Source organism: Colletotrichum truncatum (assembly GCF_014235925.2).
Source record: "Colletotrichum truncatum strain CMES1059 chromosome Unknown Contig_0004, whole genome shotgun sequence".
Classification (NCBI taxonomy): domain Eukaryota; kingdom Fungi; phylum Ascomycota; class Sordariomycetes; order Glomerellales; family Glomerellaceae; genus Colletotrichum; species Colletotrichum truncatum.
The window spans coordinates 3,684,393-3,705,723 of record NW_027222401.1 but is presented as its reverse complement, the minus strand read 5'-3'; the positions used below and the strand labels follow the sequence as shown (position 1 = coordinate 3,705,723).

General features: G+C 51.2%; 7 protein-coding genes across 7 annotated transcripts; 4 read left to right on the top strand and 3 right to left on the bottom strand.

Annotated features, from left to right (window-relative positions):
* Positions 1-72: 72 nt before the first annotated feature.
* Positions 73-1,325, top strand: CTRU02_207752 (abscisic acid ABA receptor; the record flags this gene model as incomplete). The annotated part of the gene is made up of 2 exons (XM_036727386.1): positions 73-998; positions 1,115-1,325. 2 exons carry the CDS (start codon positions 73-75, stop codon positions 1,323-1,325), a joined length of 1,137 nt encoding a protein of 378 aa, XP_036580752.1.
* A 629-nt stretch (positions 1,326-1,954) lies between these two features.
* Positions 1,955-4,520, bottom strand: CTRU02_207751 (pa domain-containing protein; the record flags this gene model as incomplete). The annotated part of the gene is made up of 2 exons (XM_036727387.1): positions 1,955-2,258; positions 2,317-4,520. The coding sequence occupies 2 exons, from the start codon at positions 4,518-4,520 to the stop codon at positions 1,955-1,957; spliced, it is 2,508 nt and encodes an 835-aa protein (XP_036580753.1).
* Positions 4,521-10,010: 5,490 nt separating this feature from the next.
* On the bottom strand, positions 10,011-11,199 carry CTRU02_207750 (uncharacterized protein; the record flags this gene model as incomplete). The annotated part of the gene is made up of 2 exons (XM_036727388.1): positions 10,011-11,028; positions 11,081-11,199. The coding sequence occupies 2 exons, from the start codon at positions 11,197-11,199 to the stop codon at positions 10,011-10,013; spliced, it is 1,137 nt and encodes a 378-aa protein (XP_036580754.1).
* A 566-nt stretch (positions 11,200-11,765) lies between these two features.
* CTRU02_207749 (uncharacterized protein) lies at positions 11,766-12,608 on the top strand (the record flags this gene model as incomplete). Its single annotated transcript, XM_036727389.1, has 1 exon — positions 11,766-12,608. One exon carries the CDS (start codon positions 11,766-11,768, stop codon positions 12,606-12,608), a length of 843 nt encoding a protein of 280 aa, XP_036580755.1.
* A 543-nt stretch (positions 12,609-13,151) lies between these two features.
* On the top strand, positions 13,152-13,730 carry CTRU02_207748 (60S ribosomal protein eL37; the record flags this gene model as incomplete). The annotated part of the gene is made up of 4 exons (XM_036727390.1): positions 13,152-13,155; positions 13,240-13,302; positions 13,398-13,469; positions 13,591-13,730. The coding sequence occupies 4 exons, from the start codon at positions 13,152-13,154 to the stop codon at positions 13,728-13,730; spliced, it is 279 nt and encodes a 92-aa protein (XP_036580756.1).
* A 678-nt stretch (positions 13,731-14,408) lies between these two features.
* CTRU02_207747 (uncharacterized protein) lies at positions 14,409-15,428 on the bottom strand (the record flags this gene model as incomplete). The annotated part of the gene is made up of 3 exons (XM_036727391.1): positions 14,409-14,696; positions 14,797-15,081; positions 15,189-15,428. The coding sequence occupies 3 exons, from the start codon at positions 15,426-15,428 to the stop codon at positions 14,409-14,411; spliced, it is 813 nt and encodes a 270-aa protein (XP_036580757.1).
* A 1,400-nt stretch (positions 15,429-16,828) lies between these two features.
* Positions 16,829-16,927, top strand: CTRU02_207746 (uncharacterized protein; the record flags this gene model as incomplete). The annotated part of the gene is made up of 1 exon (XM_036727392.1): positions 16,829-16,927. The coding sequence occupies one exon, from the start codon at positions 16,829-16,831 to the stop codon at positions 16,925-16,927; it is 99 nt and encodes a 32-aa protein (XP_036580758.1).
* Positions 16,928-21,331: the final 4,404 nt, after the last annotated feature.

The window sequence follows — 21,331 nt, the reverse complement described above, 5'->3', positions numbered from 1 at the left end:
CTCACTCACACACACACACACACACACACACACACACACACACATATATAACCAAACACGAATAACGTCTCAATGGACCCTCCTCCCCTCTTAATCCACCTCTCAAAAACCCTCTCCCTCTCCCCTCCACAATCCTCATACCCCCCCTCCTCCCTCACAGGCCCGCTAACATCGCACACGGGCACAGCCTACCTCTTCCTCTCCGTCTCCTCCTCCTTTCCCCGCCTTCAAATCCATTCATACCCAGCGATACACTGGGCAAGGGCGTACATCTCCAACATCCCGACGCCGTCGAGAGCAGAAGAAGAAGAAGAAGAAGCCCCCCCGTCCGCCCTCGGCCTCTCCGACGTCCTCGCGGGCTCCGCCATCCGCGCCTGCGTCACGCAAGACCTCTCGCACGTCCGAACGTTCCTCACGCTGCTCTCCCCCATCGCCGAATCCCTCCGCTCCTCCCCACCAGCAGCCACCACGTTACCAAGCTGTCTGCTCCACGGGCTCTCGGGGACGCTGTACCTGCTCCGTCTCATACGCCACTGGGTCCCCTCCTCCGCGCCCCTCGTGTCGCGGTACATCGTCCACGTGTCAGACCACCTCCTCGCGGCGCCCTGGTCCTGTCCGCATGCTTCGCCCCGCGGCGCCGCGGACGGCGAACTAGGCACGCTGACGCAGCTTGTCGTGACCACGCCGCCGCTCGCCCCGCGTCTGGAGGGGAAGTTATCGGAGTTGTTGGACTTGCAACGTCCCGACGGCAGCTGGCCTTCTCAAAGTCAAGGGGCGGACGGGCAGACGGGTGTCAAGGAGGAGGGGGAAAGACCGGACTTCGCCCACGGCGCAACGGGTCTCGTCGTCTCCCTTCTTTCTCTACGGCCATTCTTCCCTTCACTACAGGGAAAGATTGACGAGGTGGTCGGTAGGGCTAGGGACTTTCTCGCGAGGAATCAGGGGCAGGAGGCGTGGGGGGAACCGAGTTTGTGGTACGGCGTGCTTGGTGCGGCGCTGTACGTTTTGCTTTTCTTTTTTTTTTCCTTTTCATACTCTCACTCTCACTCTCTCTCTCTCTCTCTCTCTCTCTCTCTATTTCCCATGATTGGTATTGAAACTAAAACCATAATAGAGCTTTCCCGAAAGGAGAAACAAGAGACGCCTTCCTATCACTCTCCTCGCCCAAAAACAACATACCGGATTTCACCCGCGCGGCAGATTCGCCGCCAGAGCCCCCATCGTCCTCCGGATCCGTCGCGACGTCGTACGACCCGGGCGCCGCGTGGATGTGGGCCGTTTCCGAGAGGGACATGCCGCGTATGATTTTCTACAACGACATTTAAGGCGTCGAGTATTTATCGTTTTACTATAATTATTTGTCGAATATTCTCGGCTGTTTATAAATTTATAATCACTGAAGAGTTAAAATCATGTATGTAACTAGGGGCACCGTCTGAAGGCCGGATCATTTGCATTCTATCGGGGATGGTTTGTTTTTTTACGGGGATAAGGGGGGGATATACCCATGATACGCACTTTACGGCGTTTAGTTTCATCACATGCAAATCGATCGCACGCCCGCATCTTAGGCTCACATCTTGGCAATGGAAGTCGTATTCCAAAAGGTCATCCCCCACAGGCAGACAACGGGTATAATAGCCACTTCCACCTCTCGCCAGCCACCCCTACGTCTGGCGCCAGCCTCTCAAAGGTAGGCACAGGCAAGCCAGTCGACATCTGAACAAGGAAGAAAAAAAGAGAAAAAAAAGAAAAAAACACAAAGAACATCAAGCGAGTGTAGTGAGGTTCCATATCGCCACCCAATGAGGCCGTTGCGCGGCTATGCCGTCCCGTCCCAGAAACCCCTAATTACGCCGTTTCCCGTTTCTCCATGAGTCGCAGTCATGCTTGCAAAACTTTAAACCGCCTTAAGCCAAATAACAAATCGCAAATGTTCGTGAGACGCCGAAAGCTACCTGTTGCGGTCCTCCTGCGGCTGCCGGCTTGAGCGGGAGATGGAGCTGAGTGTATTTGACAGCATGCCCAGCCACCCCTCTGATCTGCCTTGCCTTCCTCTGGGTGCGGCGGAGAGTATGCCCTGCTCGATATCATCGTCTCTGTCTCGTGAGCCGGAGCCCTCGGCCTCCACTTCATCATCCGAGTCGTCGTGGTAGGCTTCGTACCGGGGACTGGACGGAGAACCGCGGGCGAGAGAGCGCACGACATCGCCTTTGCAGATGGGGCATGTACGGCGGCGCGTTGTCAACCAAGGCGTGCTGCAAAATATTAGCGGCGGAAAAAAAAAAAAAAAACAAGGGGCACAATAAAACTCACATGCACTCCGCGTGGAACTCGTGGCCGCAGGGTAGGCTCATGACACGGCTGACGCCGTCAACGTACTCCTCCAAACAGACCACACACTCGACCTGACGGCCCATGTACTTCTTCCACTCGCTTGAGTAGCTGCCGTTTGTCTTCTCGTGCTCTGCCCGCGAAGGCGATCTCGGCATTTGCAGGGCGGAATTAACGGACAGGAGACTCTCCGACTCGGGGATGCCCGTCGTTGTCCTAGAACGGGGCCGGGGCCGTGTGGGGGTCTGCTGCAGCAGGGGCGTGGTAGGGGTTGCGCTAGTCGGCGAAGGTATTCTAGGTGAGGGGACTGGCGATGCTGCCACAGTGTGGTAGGTCCGCACGGGTAGACGCTCGACGACCGACTTGGGTGCCCTCCAGCGCCTTCGGCGAATGCGCGCGCGGAGGATCAGAAGTGCGTAGACAACGCTCAATGTGATCAAGGGGCTGATGACAAGCACCAGGAGGGTGTCAAAGAAGGGACTGGAGCTGCTTGAAGGTGTAATGGTGACCCAGAGGCCGTCGTGTCCAATAGGCTCGTCGTCATCGGGAATCGGCTCTTCAACCTTGGGGGGCTCCTTGGCCTTCTCCTCCTTGGAGAAGTCGGCACCGTCATCTTCTCCAAAGATTTTGGACATGAGGCCGCCGTGCGAGGAAGAATCCTTCCCTGAAGCGGCTCCCTTGGCCTCCACTGGCGGCAGGTCAGGGTTGTACTCGCCACTACCGGGAGTGATGCTTCCTCCCTTGGGGCCGCTGACGTCCTTTCCGTTCTTCGACGTGCCGGCCTTCACGGCCTTCTCCTTGACGCCGTCCTCCTTGACCTTAGTTCCCGGTGCATCGACCAAGTCCGGGTCCCGCCAGTCTTGAACGCCAATCTGGAAGCTGTCCTCCGTCTTGCGGGAGTCGATGGTCTTATCGCTGCCCCGCTTGGCAGCCTTTCCGAGACCGTCGCGAATGATCTTGTCCTTCTCCTCGCTCCAGTCGTCAACGAGAACCCAGTTATGGCGGCCGCTGCTCGGAGGTTGGATGCTGCCGTCCCCAGGCGCGGAACTGCGGCCCCAGGTGAAAAGCCATCTGAACCAACCAACGCGAGGCTTGGCCTCCTCGGTCTTTGCCGGCTTGGCCTTCTTCGGGGCTTTGGCCTTGGGAGTGGCGGTCGGCTTGGGTGTCGGGGTCGGGGTGGTCACGGCGGCCTTTTGCTTGTTCTTCCTGTTCTTCCGGTTGGTGCCGTCAGACTTTAGGACCTTCAAGGCGGGGCGGCCGTGCTCGTCGATGGTGTCCTCGATAAAGCTGCCGGGCTGCGTGAGAGACGACAGAAGGTGTGCCGTGGTGCGGGCAGTAAAGACGGAGGGAATGGAAACGTTTGAGGTATCGCCCCTGGCAAACATCTGAATCAGAGGTCCGCCTTTCTGGTTATCACCGACGATCAGGGCAATGGCACCACGTCGTTGAGCCCATTTGACCTTTTCCAAGAAGCCGCAGCCGCCACGACTGAGCAGCACAATCTTCCCGGCGATCTCCGCGGCCTCTTGTATCGACTGGATATCGGCGTGGGTCGACTCGGTGGACAGAGCGCTATCGTGGTTCGGCTGGGGCTTTCTGGCAAGGCCTTGGTGAAGGTAGTCGTCGGTGCCGTCGTCGAGAGGGCGGATCTTGGACTTCAAGCGTGTGCCTGGCGGTGGGGGTGCGTCATCGGGGGCGGCATCTCTGTCGGTCTTGCCCCGCTTGTGATGTGCGGGCTTGCCAGCAGCAGTGGCAGCCTTCGCACCGGCATTGGAAATGCTCTTGGAGGCGGACTTGAGGACGGCGTTGGGCTTGCCGTCCTCCCAGCCGGGAATGTCGCTGCAGCCGAGCTCGCCCTCGCCCTCGCCCTCCTGGAGGTTATCGTCAGCAAAGCCGCTGCCAATCCATAGCTGGCCGCTCAGGCCCTTGGTAGGGAGGTTCGGGCCGAAGGCGGCTGGACGAGCAACGAATGAGGTGCTGTTGTCATCGGTGAGGCTGATGGCAGCATTTGGTGTAAAGATTGAGAAGGGCGCAGTGAATGAGAAGAAGCTCGTGAAGCGCGATCGAGGAACGTCAGCCGGGGTGACGATGGTGTTGGAGCGGGCCAACGAGGTGACGGATCGGCAGAAGAGGAATAGGGAGGCGACGAAGAAGAGGACGAGAATGGCGATTCTCGGGGTACGCATGGTGGGTTTCGTTACGGATCGTTAAGTTGTAGAGAAGTAAGGGAAAAGAAGAGGTCGAAAATGTATATCGTAAATCAAGAGGTAACCACTCTGGAAGGGGGGGGTTAATCCGGCGCACGATGCGGCGGCCCGGTTGGTTAGTCGAAAGCAGTGATGATTTCACCACGAGGCAGAGAGATAGAGAGAGAGGAAACGGGAGAGTCGATATTTGGTGGTCGACCAGCTGCCGGCAGTGGCTCAGCGGCGAACTGCACAGGTGCCGATCATGCGCAGAGTCATGCGGAGAGAAGAAACAGATGGTTCGTGGCGGGTGTGGTATGTGTGTGAGTTTATGTGTGTGTGGGTGTAAGATGTTTGAAATGTAAGAGTGACGAGGCTGAAGACGACGGGCGAGATCTTCGCTCGAAGGTGCGACAGAGGTGAAAACAGCCTCTTCTTGTCGTCGGAAAGGGTCGGGTTAGGTAAAGGAAGGACAGAGGGAACAAAAAAAAAAGAAAAAAAAGGGACGAGACTAAATTTTGGGGGCGGGAAGTAAAGAGAATGACGAGAGGTCGTCGATCAGGTTATTTAGGAGGTGGAAAGTGCACATAGCGCAGAGTGGGCGGCATATGCAAAGAGAGAGGGAGACAAGAACTGAAAGTGACGGGTGGAGAGGGTATCGGGTGGCGGGGCGGTGTTGTTGTTTAGGTGCCGGGGCCCTCTCTGCTCCCTGTGGTGTCCAGGTACCGCCTCTCTAAGCAGGAATAATGGGATAAAATAAAACTGCAGTTGGGCCTAACACAGTGACACACGAGCCTTTCCTGGGCTCTGGGCTGCTGTGTCCCTTCTGGAGCATTGGAGCAAACCAGGCTAGGACAGGCCAGCAGGGGGGCTAGGCGACCCGAGTGTCACTCTCACTGCCTAAAACTGTTCGAGGTGAGGTGAGCCTAGCGGCGGCAGCGGGGGTCTGAGTGGAGTCGCTTCGGGGGTCTAAGGGGCCCTGTCTGGCTGAAGTCGGCGACGGGTGGGCACACTTCGGGGGGGGAAGAGGCCTCGGGGACTTGCTTGTTGCTAGGGGCGCATACTTTTTTTCTTCTTGTCCATGGCACCATTCATCATGGGTTGGTCTGGTTCGCGCTTGTGCTCACTTACTCGGTGAAGTGGGCAATGAGCTCACACAATCCAGTCCATGAGTAAGAATCATGAATCACCAAGAGATGGCTGTATCTGACGGCTTCTTGTTTTTATTTTATTTTTTACAGCCGACTTATCCCGTTAGCAAAAGACATATGGCGCCATCCCCTGTCTTTCCAACTAAGGAAATAGAATAAAATAAAAAAGATTCTCAAGCACCAACCAACAGGCGTGCTCAATGGCGAGTAACGCAAGTGTCAGGGCTACAGGGGACATGGCCGTCTGTTCGTTGACCCGGCTTTGGCGGCACACGGTCACGCCCAGCACCGAAGACTCTAACGATGGTCATCAGGGTTCGCTGCTGTTGGCTGGCTGGGCCACTGGTGCCGTCTTGGTATTCAGTCCATGTCTTGGGGCGGTCCTGTCTCTCACTACACTACGCCTCCTACTACTGCATAAGTAGCCCAGTGGATCAATATACGTACGTACAGCACGTATGAGTGTGTGTGTGAGAATTGGGGAGTGAGCAGTTAGGGATGTGAAAAAATGCCCACGCCCCCAATAATTACCCCACCTACTATGCTTCACTTTTCAGGACAAGTGAGAGATTCAGTTCAGACATCAGTGGTCCGGTGTCCTGTCAGACTTTGACGCCGGCCGCGGCATGGTGAGGAAAACGTGGCTGCTTGAGTGAGTGGATGGGAGAGCTCTATGCAAGCGCCAAAGCCGACCCATTTTCTGCAATTATGTTTCTTCGTATTCACTTCATATCCTTAAATCATACTTACATGGTAAATTATTATGTCGGTTATGAATACGTTATACGAAATAGGCGACTTCTGGATGCGACGGGAAATTAGGATGACGAATTGGTAAATCCCCCCCGTGTATTCGTACCCAAGGCAGCAGACTGAGGCAACCCAACCAGCCTCGGGGGATGTACTACGCTGCTACTGTTGCTGCAGCTGCTGCTACTGCTCCAACCCCCCATTCCCCTTCTTCCCCTCCCCCTCGCGGTATGAGAAGTACAAAGAAAGACAAAGACATCCGTCCATCAATGACCTCACAGCGCCCGCGCGCATGGGCAACCCCTCGTGACCAAAAGTTTCACTCCTTGTACTTTGTAGTGCATGTGTCATTCACTTCTCCCCCGCCTCGCATCCAAACAAAACAGATGAGGAAGAGTACCTGGTGGTCCAGACGCATCGATGTGACCGACCCAGCATTGCTGACTGAGAATTGTGAGAGAATGGTAAAAACCTAACCCAAGCCCGACTGAAGCCAAGATTCACTGAGGCCGAGATGGAGGTGGCCCCTGCCTCAAATCACCTGCATCAACACCACACACATTCAAAAGCTGCCTTTAGTAAAGACATTGCTAGTGATGGCCCCCTGGCAAGTCTGGGACACATGCAGAGATGCTCGTTGCAAGTTCCTGTTCAAGGCACGGTGATGAGTCTCTTTTTTTTTTTTTTTTTTTTTCCCCAGGATATTGGACGATTAGATTCGACCTCATTGGTGAACCTGCTTCAAGACTAGTGCCAAGTGTTCGACATCTCTATCGTTTTGATTTCCTTTTTCAGTTCATTGTGTATCATGACCAAGGGACATTCCTCATCACGGAGCAAAAACTCCTCGATCCGGCGGTAAATTGCCATAAAATTCGGAGAAGCAAAGTGGCAGGCGACTACCCAAAACCCCTCGCCATCACAAGCCACATTCAAAGACCGCATGGTGACAACATTTAAACAGTTTCCCGCGTCACCCCAGCTAAAGAACCGTTGAGACATTTACGGGAAGAAAGGAAGAAAAGTAAAATCTGCTTCACGAAGTAACCCGCCTGGGGGGTATCTAGTCTCAGTGAAATGCATCCAGTTAGGATGAACCGAGGACTCTCTTGGGATTCCACCCAGGAACGGCACACGAATTATGACAATATAGCCGTCAATCATCAAGATCCTGGTGTTCCCTGCCACGTCCATGCCCGTCAATCGTCAGGGACCTTGGTGGAGGTGACATGACAGGGCCCTTCCAACTGGAAACGGTAAGCTTCTTACATGTCGATGACCAGGATGCGACTCTGTCCGGTTTAGGAAGTTATGAGAGGCATCGGCATGACCAATAGAGTTTTTCGAAACGGGCGTCTGCGACGCCACCAGTGCCGTTTGCTCTGTCTTCGAGTTGATGATGTCTAAGACCACACATGGCCACAGCTGTCGTGAGGTCTGCTGCAACTTGGCCGAGTACAGTTTACAGTTTCCCGTCCTACCCGTCCTACCCGTCAACTAGAGCTCAACGTTGGAGCCAAAGGCATCTAGAATCGTAATGCCGCCTTGTCAGTCCGGTTTATGGTACCCTCGAGGTCAGTGGGAAACATCAGCACCGCCGAAATGCGTATTCCCCCTGCCAAGCCCATATTCTCCGGCGGGAACCGTGATCTATACGCCGGACTCACAGCTGTTCCAGACGGAGCTGGACGCCGCACCGATGTGTCCGGTGGCTCCGGCGCCCCGGAGTCAACACCGTCGTTAGTAATGCTACATTACACATTTTCCGGCCGCTTGGCAAAGCAATACGTATGTAGCATTCCAGAAAACCAACCTTCTTTTTCCCGTTTCTTTGTCTCGCTGTTCATCATCGAATGTTCCCATCAGTAGATCCCACCCCCGGCATTGTTCATTTGTCAAAGACCCCGAGGGGGATAGTCTTAGCTTCACCGAACAATGAATATCCCTCGTCTCAAGTTTCAACCACTCTGACCCCTCATCGTCCAAATTCTTACCACATGCGGCGGAAGCCAAAACGAACAGACGTCGCCTGTGCCGTCAGGGCGCGTCCATTCCTAGCCTTTGCGCAGCCACAAAGTCAATTCGTAGCCCCCCCCCCCCCCCCCCCCCCCCCCAAGCCCGAGAAACACAAACAAACCAGACCACCAGCCAACGCAATGAACTCAATGTTTCCTCTCTTTATCTCTCTCATCGTCGTAAAGGTTGACAGACCCAGCCTCGCCGCCATAGTAAGCAGCTTCGTTACACCCCCTTTGGCAGAGGAGTAAGTAGCCCTGGGGCTGGAAGACACCACGCCCGCATTTTCCATTTCCATCTCCAACGTCCAAAACGACGTTCTACTGGTACACTGCCATCACAAAACAAGCACTGCCCATGACACTTGGCGATTGCTCATCAATCACAGACGCCCTCTCGGCACTCTTCGTCCCAGATTTTCCTCCCTTCCCCCTGGCTCTGATCCGATCTACCCTGCGTCCGCGCTCCCTATCCCCAAGCTATTGGGGAAAAAAAAAAAAGCCTTTGTACTGCGCAACTCACCCAGCTACTTAATCGGTAACACTATCTGCGGCAGTGCCGCAAGGAGTCGTGGGCTTTGCTAAGGTAATCCGTACACTTACAGCACCAATCCCACATTCCTTGACCGCGCAATAACCCCCGGTACGAATAATACCTGGGGGGTGAGAAGCTATAAAAAGGGTATACCCCCGTCATCGTCGTATCCAACGCGGCCTAGCGCATTGGACCCCTGACAAACCCACCGCAACCCAAAAAAAAAAAGTGTCCCCTTTTTTGTTTCACGAACCTGGGGGCAAGGGGGGGTTGGCTATCCTTTTTTTTTTTTCCCCTTCTGACGTTGAGTGGTGAAACACGCTGTTTGCAGGCATGTTCCAGCGGGATGGATGATGTAACTTTAAAGCGCTGGTGACATTCCTCACAAAGGAGAAGGATCAGGCTGGTCGGGCGTAGTTCTCGCGTTTACCACGTACATTGTAGACAATGAGTGAAAGATCAGAGAAGCTTTATCCCGAATCGATGCGGCTGAAGCAAAACCTCTACGAGTCTTGACTGACTGGTCCAGCCTGGATCTCAGCTCTCAGCTCTCCCCGACCTCCTCGCGATCGTCGGGTGAAGCCTTGCGAGGTTACACGGCCATCAGAAATTATGGTGCAAATAGTTTTTCACTTCCCTTCTCACCGTTTCGTTCCTCCGGACCAAGACAACACCGCCGGGTATCCTCCCGCTATAAAACACATTCAAACTCCAGGATCCAGCGTACCATTACCTGTGCTATTGACATGCCAGAAGAAACATGATTAAATCCAAGCGCATGAGTCGTCGGATTGGAAGAAAAAAAAAAAAAAAAAAGAAAACACAGCACCTATGCAAGACCCCGAAAACAAAGCCCCCCCGATCGGTTTATGCGGAAGAAAAGAAAAAAGAGAAAAAGAACTCCTGCTCTTATCATGAAAAAGTAGCCAATGCACCGCTCAACACCACGCCGTGACAACAAACGCAACCCCAGCCCCTTTATCGTAGATGTCTCCGACGATCAAGTCAAACCGGCTGAACCCCCTCCCCGGGGATCCCGTCAGTTGAATTCGGAAAACAGCCCACTAATCCCGCCCTCCTTGCCGCGATCCCACTCCCTCTTCTCCCCAGCCTTTGCCCACCGCACATCCCTTTCGTCCTTCTGGTCGCCCGTCTTCCACTTCTTGATCACGTCCTCGCCGTACCCCGCCGCCCGCATCCGCTGTTCCTGGTTCTGTTGCCACTTCTGTCTGTCTCGGAACGCCTCCACTGCGTCGTCCCAGTTTTCTGCGCTGTTACCGCCGGTATCCTCCATCTCCACGTCCATCTTGGGATCGTAGCCCGCCTCGAAGCGTTTGTCGATGCCGGACGAGGCTGCCGCCGCACCGCGGCCCCGTGAACGGACCGGAGCAGGCGGCGCGGGGCCGATGATATCATCAAGAGGGTCCGAGTCGGATGCCGCCGCGGGTGACTCCTGCTTCGCCGCTCGCTTGCTGTGCCCTTTGATCGAGAATCCTTCCTTCTCCCTGCTCCTGTCTCTTCGTGATCGGTGACTCTTTGACGTCAAATCCTTGCTGTCTTCGTCTCTACGCTCCTTCCCAGACCGGTACGACTTGGACAGGAGGTCCTTGCTCCTGAGGGGTGACCGGTGACGGTGTCTCCTATCATCCGGTGATCGCGATCTCCGCCTGTCGCTTTTATGTCTCCTGCGATCTTCCCGTTCGGAGCCCGAGTCGTCTCTCCTCCGGTGATGTCTCTTGCTTCGTTCGGGAGACTCACTTCTCCTGTCCCGGGGTCGTCTGCGCGGCGAAGAGTCGTCCTTGTGCGACTTGTCGCCGGACCTTTCAGACTTTTCCCTGCGCCCGCCCAGAATGGCCTTGATGTCTCCCATCTGCCGCTTGCGAATGTCTTGTGGTCCCGCGCGCTTCCTCCGCTCCTTCTCCTCGGCGTGCTCCAGGTTCTTCAAGCGCGCTTGCGACTCAGCGGCCTCCTTCGCAAGGAGGTTCTTGTTGTGTGTGTTAGTGTCCTTGATAATGTGTCGCAAGAATCGCGTGTTTGGCTTGGGCATGTTTGCCGGTCTGGCGGGTTGGTTAGGGGCCACAGAGCAGAGTCGAGGGCTATGTGACGTACTTCTTGTCGGAGCAGAACGCGTCCATGCCCATGCTCGAGTATTTCAGCGAGCAGTCGTTTGCTTCCTTGGCGAGCAGTTCGGCGACATACTCGTCGGTGAGGATATCGTCGTTCGCCATTATGTCGGCGCGCTATCCAGAATTCGATCCAAACGGTGACTGTGACGAGGTGGTTGGCGATATTCAAGCTGGCGGTCGGATGAAGTGATCCCGAATCGTATGCGTCGTTGACCCTTCGAAAGATTAGGAGTATGCTGACACGCAGCTTTGTCGATGGACCGTTGGGTCAGAGCGACTCGGAAGAGCTGCGGGGTTGGGGCTGAACAGGAGGCAAAGACGTCGCAAACCGTGGCGGACGGGGGATTGATCGGCGCAGTGCAGAAGTCGCTAATAAGGGACTTGGCAGTGGGATGAATCTGATAGCGAAGAATAAACGGAGCGATAACGATAAGAAGACACTACGATAACGATAAGGAATCTGAAGAGGCGCGTTTCCCATTCCGGACTCAAGTAAACAAACGTCACCAGACACTGGACCCTGAACTCAAGACTTGCATTTTTTGTCAACACTGAGCCCTGAAATCACTGTCGCTCGTCTTCGAAACTGTTACACGCGTTTCGCTCAAGATTTGGAATCAGCAAACATCTACAATCGATCGATCCTTCAGCAGCACCCCACCCCCACAATGGATGCGCAAAAAGCTGCGCAAGTGCTGCGCAAAATCGAAGATCTCAACGAAAACCACGAGGTCTCAATCATAAGACTTAGCGAGCCGATATCAAGCGCCGTTACTCAAGAGTCTCGTCAACGGACATCAGATGCCTCAAACGCCTCGCAAGATGGCACCACGCCATCTAGTCTGGAAGCCGACCTCGAGCACTACAAGGAGCTCTTCGCCAAGTTGCGTTTCTCCTACGTCGAGCAGGTCACCAAGGAAAAGTTCATACGCGCCATAGTCGGCGACCCGCCCGTTATTGTCACGCCTCAAGAAAACCTCGAGCTCGAAAAGGCCAACCTCGAAGCCAAGGGGCAGCTCAAGGCTCTGAAAGTGGAGGTTGCGGATATGGTCACGGAGCTGGAGAAGAAGGGCAAGGAGCTCGCCAAGCGGTATGAGAGCGTGCAGCTCGACACAACCAAACTTAGAGAGCTTCCAGACAAGATCCTCGAGTTGGAAGATCAGATCGCAGAATTGAAGGAATCACAGGCGCCGGGGCAGGATCCGCTTATGAATCTGCCTCTAGCAAAGACGCTGGAGTTGGTGGACGAAAAGAAAAGACAACAGCAGCAGCTCGACCGCGAGCTCGAGCAGCTTCAAGCGAGGGTACCACGAAAGAGAAAAGAGCTTGAGAGATTACAAGCCGAATTACAACCATTGGAGGTCAAAAGGCAGAATAGCAAAACGGCGGCGAAGGAGGCGCGGAGGAGAAAGGAGGGTGCGGGTGGTGATGAGGATGACCTTGAGGAGCGGGGCCGATGGTTGAGAGCCAACGAGGCAGCACTCAAGCAGATGTTGGACATTCAGGGATGAGCGACATCTTGGATGATTCGGGAATGGTGAATGATGATGAGATTTTTTTGTCTGTATACCCACGTGGAGGCAATCTGGAGTACTGTAATATAGGCGGCGTTGGCTGGTTGGACAACTTGAATTGATTCCCTTTTCATCAAAGTATACTGCTACACATAAGTGCAGCAGTCTTGGAGTGACACTCAGCCAGGTGCCAGTGACTGGCGCTTTGCTGCATTGCGGGCCGCCCGCGTGCCCCATCATAACCGAAAATAAGATGCATTGGCCCCCTTGTATTGGGTAAAATCCGCTTATTGGTCAATAATTCTGTCCTTCACAAAACCGCAAAGCCCGAGTCATGTGACTCTCCTAAACTACCGGGGTTCAACCGACTGATGGCGACCAAAAGCCCCCGCTCCACACCCCAGTCCACCAAATTGTGTGCGCTCGCTTAGGGTCAGGAAATTTTGACACCGCGAGACCTTCTCAACTGATTCCTCCGCAAACCAACTAACCGACCACCAACCACAGCACCACCATCGTCGACCACCGAATACCGCCAAGATGAGTACGTTTGCCGCCCGATCGTCGTCATCATTGACGAGCGAACGAATTCTCAATTTTCCGCGAAAGTGCTAACAAATTCTTGCAGCGAAGGGTACCTCCTCGTTTGGTAAGAGACACAACAAGACGCACACTCTGTGCCGTCGTTGCGGTAAGTCCAACCACAGGGGGGAAACTGAGACGCGAACCCCCACGAAATTCCGACGACAACCAGACGCAAGAGACTGACGAAGGATTGATTTTCAGGTCGCCGCTCGCTTCACATCCAGAAGCACACTTGCTCTTCCTGCGGTTACCCCTCGGCCAAGACCCGCAAGTGTACGTTCCCTTCCCCGACGACGACCACCACGAACCAGAACACCATCCTCCCCCGAGATCCAATTCCTCAACATGTCGTGTGTTTTTCTATGGTTGGAGATGCTGACGCAGGATGAAACAGACAACTGGTCCGAGAAGGCTAAGCGGAGAAAGACCGTCGGCACTGGCCGCATGCGCTACCTCAAGGGCGTCTCCCGCCGCTTCAAGAACGGCTTCCAGACCGGTGTCCCCAAGGGCTCTGCTGGCCCCGCCCAGGCGTAAACTCCTTCGGTTATTCGATTTCGATGATGGGAATGTAAAGGGTGTCGACATGGGGGTAACTGTGCATTCGGGCATTCGGGGGAAAAGGGCGTGAGAAACCGGGAAACGATTTACACGAACAAAACATCTTTGTTGTCTTTTCCCTCCGCTTGACTGGAAAGCGAAAGCCAATTCAAAAAAGACCGAAACCAAACACACAAGAGTCATTTGGCAACATTCAGGTGTTTTGCGTTCATATTATCTCTCTCTCGCGCGGGCATATGGGGAAATTCTTTTTACAGGGAAAACGGATCCTCGAAAAAAAGGGCTGGCTTTTGGCTTCTTTTCCACCACCATGGTTCCTAAGCGATTTGAGATACGGTCTGACGCCAAGTCGCAATCACAATGGCATTCTCCATGTGTGTCCGTCCGTTGTTGATTTGTCGCGTCTCCATGTGCCCGTGATTACGTCTCTAGTCCTGATGTTGGTTCAATAATGGCACTGAACAAGTGTCCGCTGTGATTGATGTGGTCGGCGCTGTCTTTCTAGAATGCACTTCCTGATACTGAGATCCTGACCACGTCCCAAACCTGTCCACCAGTCCTGACCTGGCTCTTTGGAAACTGCCCTCGTCTGTCATAACGCCATGTCTCGTTCACTTTCATCCATGCTATGAGCAGTTGTGCCATATGACTCGCTCACTGACCCCTTCCAAACACTTTCACACTGCCGTCACTGCCCACAAAGTACAGCAATTCGGTTTCCTCCACCGTCCTCTGCTCGTCGCTGTTGCCTCCAGCGGTGATTCTCAACACACCGCTGACATCGTTCGCCGTGCCAGTGTCCAACAGCCGCAGACTGATGACAGTCTCTGCCGCATGCGCGAGACCGAGCACGAAAGCAGCATGTTCCTTCTCCAGCGTCGTGGCTTGCGCAGCGACGAGCGGCTCGTCTGCGGCAGTAGTAATAACGGAGGCATGAACTTTCTAGAAAAAATGTTAGCATGACTCATCTTCCGTTGGGCGACAAGCCATCATCGGGAACGTGTCGGCTGGGCATGAGTGGGCAGATGGGAGAGTGACATACCTCCTGCGAATCAAGCAACACATTCTTTAACGCCAGTCCTGTGAGCTCCTCCCCTGACGCAGCGAGGAGCAAGTCAGGCTGGTCTATAATCAAGATTGTCTTGGCGTCCGCGGCTCGCACATCTGAGATCGCAGCCTCGAGCTCTCGCTGGATATCAGGAAGCTTCGCCCCGCGGAGGACTCTACGGCCCTTGACGGACGGCGACGCGGAGCCAGAGAACAACCCGCTCAACCCGTCGACGTAGGCGAGTTTCCCGCCCCGGACAAGGGCTTCCAGGTCAAGTCCCTATACCATTTGTTAGCGTTCAGTCTGCCTTTCAGAATGGGCCGTGTGAAATTTTTCCAAATGGGCAACTCAGATGAAGTAAGGGGAAAAAATGAGAATCACAATACCAATCTCCCCGCGCCCTCCTTCCAAAACGCAAAGTCTCTCATGAAACTCACGAGAACCACGCGCACGTCGTCCGTCTGGGTTCCCTCCTCTGCGGCGGCGGGTTTCCTGAGGTATGAGTAGAGATATCGCAGGACAAGCCAGTTTGTGCTGGCGCCCAGGACGTTGGTGAGGAGGATCTGGGCGCATTCGGGCGGGAGAGAGAGATAGCTCTCCAGCATATGAGGTATCCTTGTCGCCATGTTTGAGTGTCGGTGCGGAGAACAATAGACGTAACCGACTGCGATGAGGCTGCTGATGTCTTGTAAGTGGTCGTCTCTTGGGATTGAGGAGCATTTTGCGCCGTGTGGTGGGGTAATGCAGTGCGGGAGGTGCGGGGCACTGTATCATACAACTCCCAACTCACTCATGGCCTCGCTCAAAGTCAACGCCAAAAAGAAAACTGAACTTGAGCAAGGGCATGTTGAAAATTGGAGATAAAACATATTATGTGTTGCGACATCTCCCAGGTGTCAATTTCCAGCAGAGCCGGCTTTCCTATTTGCTTCATGTTGAGAAATCAAAGAAGAATGTCATGAACAGCTGAGATTTTCCTGGTTGGCATGAAATTCATTACAGATGGTCTTTTGAGCAAATAACCCTATTTTATCCAAATCCTTAGACATTTCTGCAATACTGTAGAAGGAGAAATTATTAGAAGAAGTGGTGAGTGAAAAGGCTGGACCACTCAGTTCTCAAGCTGTCATCTGCCGGACGACACTGGGTGTCAGGGCTTGGGAACTTTTGAGAGGCACATGTCCGTTATTTCAAGAGAACAAGCAACATCGGGACTCGACGAAGTCTCGCCTCTCTATTTCATCACTGGTTTCAAGAGACTTACTAACTCGATAACACTTCTTAACCTCGACTAGATTTACACGAGTAGTATAAGATTCCGCAGACGTCCCCCTTTGTCCTGACTGCCGACGACCCCACAGCCCCATCAGCCATCCGGTCTCCTGCAGCTCCCGGCCCACGATGTGCCACGCTTCTTCTTGTCGCCCACCGCTCGGTCGATCACAATCCCACAGTCTCTGTGGCTCAGTTGGAAGAGCGTTGGTCTCATATCATCGAATATGACTCTGTCTTCAGATAGGGACATCCAAAGGTCGCAAGTTCGAGCCTTGCCAGGGACATTTCCTTTTGTCGTTTTTAGACATGGACTCTTTTTGAGTGACATGAGAGCTGCATGTTGGGATGAAGACTGCTCGTGACCGAACTACCAAACCAAATTTGAGATTTGTTTAGGAACTTTAACCAGTCCTACTTAGAGTGCTTTTACTTGGAAAAGTAAAAGTAATCAGAAATACCTATAGTATAGACTGGAATTTGCTCTGGAAAGCAACCACTATTGCCAATCTTGACAGGGGACAGAAACAGACTAAAGATAAAACCATTGCCAATATCCACGTAGTTTCAATCTACATCAACCGCACCGCGCCCGACGAAACTGCAATGCCTTGTCTTATGCTGGTTCTAAGTGCCGACTTTGGAGAGTGGGTAGGTGGGTCCGCCCACGCACAACTTCTTAATCTTCAAAAAATGCAAAAGTAGGCAGAGCCACATCAAGGTCAAGGTCGGGAAACGGCAAAAACCAAAAGAAATGCGCCGAGGGGGAATCGAACCCCCGGCTCCCCGACGCTGCTTGATGGCAACGGAGAATTTTACCACTAAACCATCGGCGCATCGTGATGACTCGTGATGAGCGATGCTATCGAGGGCCCGCAAGTTGCTTATCAAGGTGGCATCTGGGGCTTTGACTGGGCGACGCGCTGTGGCCAAGTCAAGATCTTCGACTCACCTCACCGCTTAAACTGCGCAGAACTTACACGACTTGAGCACAATGCGACCACTTTCTCAAGGTCTCAGGATTTTTAGTACTTTCTAACTGTCTGATTTTATTTAATTCTCATGCAACTGTTTAACAGCATCGTAGGATATACGTCTAGGCTTAAGTAGCACTTAGTTAATAGATTACCTTAGTAAAACTTCCAGGAGTATAAATTATAATTATCTTCACTTTTAAATATCATAAATCTTTGATTTTTCTTAGTAAGTTCTTATAAGGTTAAATCAGGCCTTGGTTTGTACTAGCATTCTTTGTTATGCCTTGTTTTATCTTATTATACTTCTCTTTTGTAATTAGTATTTAAATATATGTGAATGTTTCAAAAACTAATTACCGTTACCTTTCTTCTCAACGCAATGTCACTAAGTCCTCTATGTTGTTTCTCATGGGCTTGAAGCTTTCAAGCCTAGAAATAGTCGAGATCGAGCGTGGTGTTAGCATTCACAAATGCAATAATAATAGCCGGCACATCACAACATCCCAGATTGTGCCACTGGCATCTAAAGAATAGATGACTCACAGTTGCAGAAAATGTCGTACACTGCGCTAGTGAAAGCGATTATTACAGCCTAATTACACATTTAGTTGCAAGTCTTCTAGTGAGTTTGAACTTTAGCAAAGACAGGTAAAATCACAAGTACTATTCTGTGCTCTAATGAATAAAGCCCTCTGCTGACAATGGTTACAGAGTCTGTACAATACAATCCAATAGCTTTAATTGATATCTTGTAGCTGTTCTTGTTGCGATAGTTGGAATACGGAGTCGTGTGGCACTTCCAGCCACACGCCCGCCAGGCTGAGAGGCCTAAGCCTCCCAGACCTACGTGACAGGCCAAGGGGGAATATCCTCACCTTCTAGTTAACAACACCACTTTCAACTATCATAAACCATCGATTAGAACCAATTTATTATTATTTGTTATTAACGAACGGAATTCCGTTTCACCCCTTGTAAAACCTATACTGATCAGTAGTAAACCTTATAGTTGCTATTAATTTAGTTAATTTTACAATTACTACTCTACTACGGACAAACCGCAGATTAGCAAGGTCAATACCAGAAGAGACGACTTCTTAAACTAGATACCTAAGCCTAGGTAAAAGTAGGGATTTCGTACTAACGAAAGAAGAAGCGAGAGTAACTAGGATCTACGGAAACTAGTAGAAGAAAGCTTCTTTTCCTCGAATCTACTAGCAATCCGATTATTCGAGTAACCTAGGGACTGCTATGCTTACCCTAGGCGAGATAAGGTTAATCGCAGCTAATTATCGCTAGCAAGAGCGTTCTATCACGCGTTTTTAATTACTAGAAGAAGAGACCTACCGAATCGACGGTCCTCCAACCTCTTCACGCCATAAGGGCGAAGATTCACGAATCCTACAAGGGATAACAACAACTTCCCTAACTATAACTATCCTCCACGCGCGGTGCTAATCACGAGGCGCTTGCTAGGTTCTTAATAAATCCCTAGACGAGGTGCTAACCGCGAGGCGCCTGCCACAAGAGACCTCCTCACCAGAAGAAGAACATGCCGAAAGGCAAGCGGAGACTACCGGCGGTAATCCGCCTATACAGCTATACGTATACGCCTCCGAGGCTGCGGCTTAGGAGAAACGCACGTGGTTGTAGGCGTCATAAGGCTAACTGTCCGCTAGATTCTAAACTTCCTAACAAAGTAATCCTTTTATACTGTCAGAATAGAGCGAAATTCACGAGAAGGATCGCCCGCGAGCGGCGTCACTGCCAAAAGCCAATCAACAGTCCCTATCCTATAGAGAATCGAAAGTATGATCGATCTAGCAGTATAGGGCAACTGGGCAATCGACCTTACAAACGCTAGCCCATAGCAACTAGGTTCCTATATAGGTTTCCTACTTGAGACCTATGAGAAGAGGAATCTTACGGGCCTCGAGCTATGGAACGAAGTTTCTCCCGATTTCGCTAACTAGTTAGAAGAAGACTTCTAGAACGTACCTCCCCCAATCCTACGATTCTTTAAAGACTATTTAATCAGTAACGGCGTCTATGTCGAAATAGATAGCAAGAAAATCTCGAAAAACGTAGCATTAGCCCTTAAAAAGGAAGAATTCTACTACTAGTCACCCTAAGAACTCGAACAAGGCGTTAAGAGATATCGCAACCTGAAGGCTCTGATAAAAGACCCCGAATTCTACGAAGAGATTACGAAACCGGCAATAGTAGCCAACAGCATAGGAGGAAGAGTCGAACCAACCCTACAGCCACCCCCTCTATAAGAATAACAACAGTAGCAACTACCGTACCGACCGCTATATCCTACTGTCTCTTCGTTAATAGACTTCTAACTATACGAGTTAATAGACCGTATCGGAAAGTAATTAACAGAATTCGCAAAACTATATCCCGACGATATGAAATATAGCGGCGATATGTACGATGTACTTGAAAAGAAGATGCTAGTATTCGTAGATTATTATAGAATGCTAGGAATTTATACCTCCTAATATAACAGGGTACTTCCCCTAATATTGAAAGGAATAGCTAAAACCTACTTTTACGCCTCGATTAAAGTAATCAACCTATAGCCTAACTTCGAGACTATGATTAACTAATTAAAATCATACTTCGAGACTAGGGAAAGGTAATAAGCATACGTTACGTAGTAGAATATAACTACTCTTCCCTAAATCATTCGCAATAACCCTAGAAAGACTAAATCGGAGTATTTTGATATACTATATAATAAATTAAGCAAGATTCAGCCTGGTTTGCTATAACAAGATCATAACGACCGATCCCTCTATACCTAACTTCTACACGCTTGTAGAGATATTCCAGAGTATGTAATAGCGTTATTTATACCGGCTAAGACGTACGAGAGACTTCGTAGCTAATTAATCTCGTCGATCGAGATAGCTACCTGTCTTAACTAATAACAATTCAATATAGTAGCTAACCTACTAGAGCAGTACTAGACCGACAGAACTTTTAACAGTCGAGGGCGTTATTTACGATATAGTCGTTTATTACGAAGTCGATTATTACGAGGAAGAAGCCGTAACAGACCCCTATTACTGCTAACGCCTAAGAAGTATTACGTATATAGAAAACCTAACTGCTAGTTAACCAAACACACTATAGAAGAGAGACAAAAAGCATACGAGAAGTTTAAAACCACCTAATATGCCTAGGATACGTTACTTCTAGCATATAGCTAATTTCTCGTCTAATACGAGGGTTTCGACGGGTTAGACCTATAACTTACCGCCGAAAACCCCTAGTAATACTACTACGTAACCGAACAAACTAGTAAAAGTAACGAAGAGGAAGAGACCGGCAGCGATAGTCAATTCTAGGTCACTACCTATTTTACTATAATAGCAATTGACGGCAATAGGATCGCTACGATCCTAGCAGACTAGTTAACCTGCTATGCTATTACGAAAGAAGACTTTTTCCGTAACTAACTAGAACCGAAAGAGCTACCTTCGCAATTTATACTCGAGGGATGCTACTCTGCCTAGAACTTCTAAGGGATCATGCCCGACTCGGGCGTAGCAGGATTCTCAACCGCTAGCTACCTATAATTCGTAGCCTTATAACAAATTTACGAAGGAATTACGTTAAACACTAAGGCGGCTAGCAGCGTTATAGTAAAATTCGGCGATAGGATACTACTAAAGTCTATAGGGACTACTAAAGTGCTAACGCCGTTTAGAAGCGTTAAATTTTACGTTATTAAGACTAATACTCCCTTCCTTATATGCCTAGGAGATATAGACCGATTAAAGGTCTACTTTAATAACGTTACGAATACCCTTATCTAAGGAAACAAGGTCGTACCTATTATTCGCAAATAAGGCCACCTATAGTTATTACTCGATAAGGAGAAACTACTCGCCTAGAACTACCTTACAGACGCTAAATTGCGACGGGTTTACTATCGCTTCGGACACCTATCTATTCAACGATTATACAAGGTGCTCTAGAAGGCCGGCTACCTAGTTGAAATTACGGTAATTAAGCAACTATCGAAAGTCTGCCATCGATACTAAATACACGTACTAGCGCTATCACGGTTTAAATTCACGTTACGAGACGATTACGAATTTAACTATAAGGTTATCGCCGACGTAATATACCTTGAGGGTAATAGACCGGTCCTCTACGTCGTCGATACCGCTACAGCGTTTAACGCCGCCCGGTTCCTTAAGGACATTTCTACGAAAGCTACTTAGGAAGCCCTACGCCTTTGCTAGATAGATGTATATCAGGGA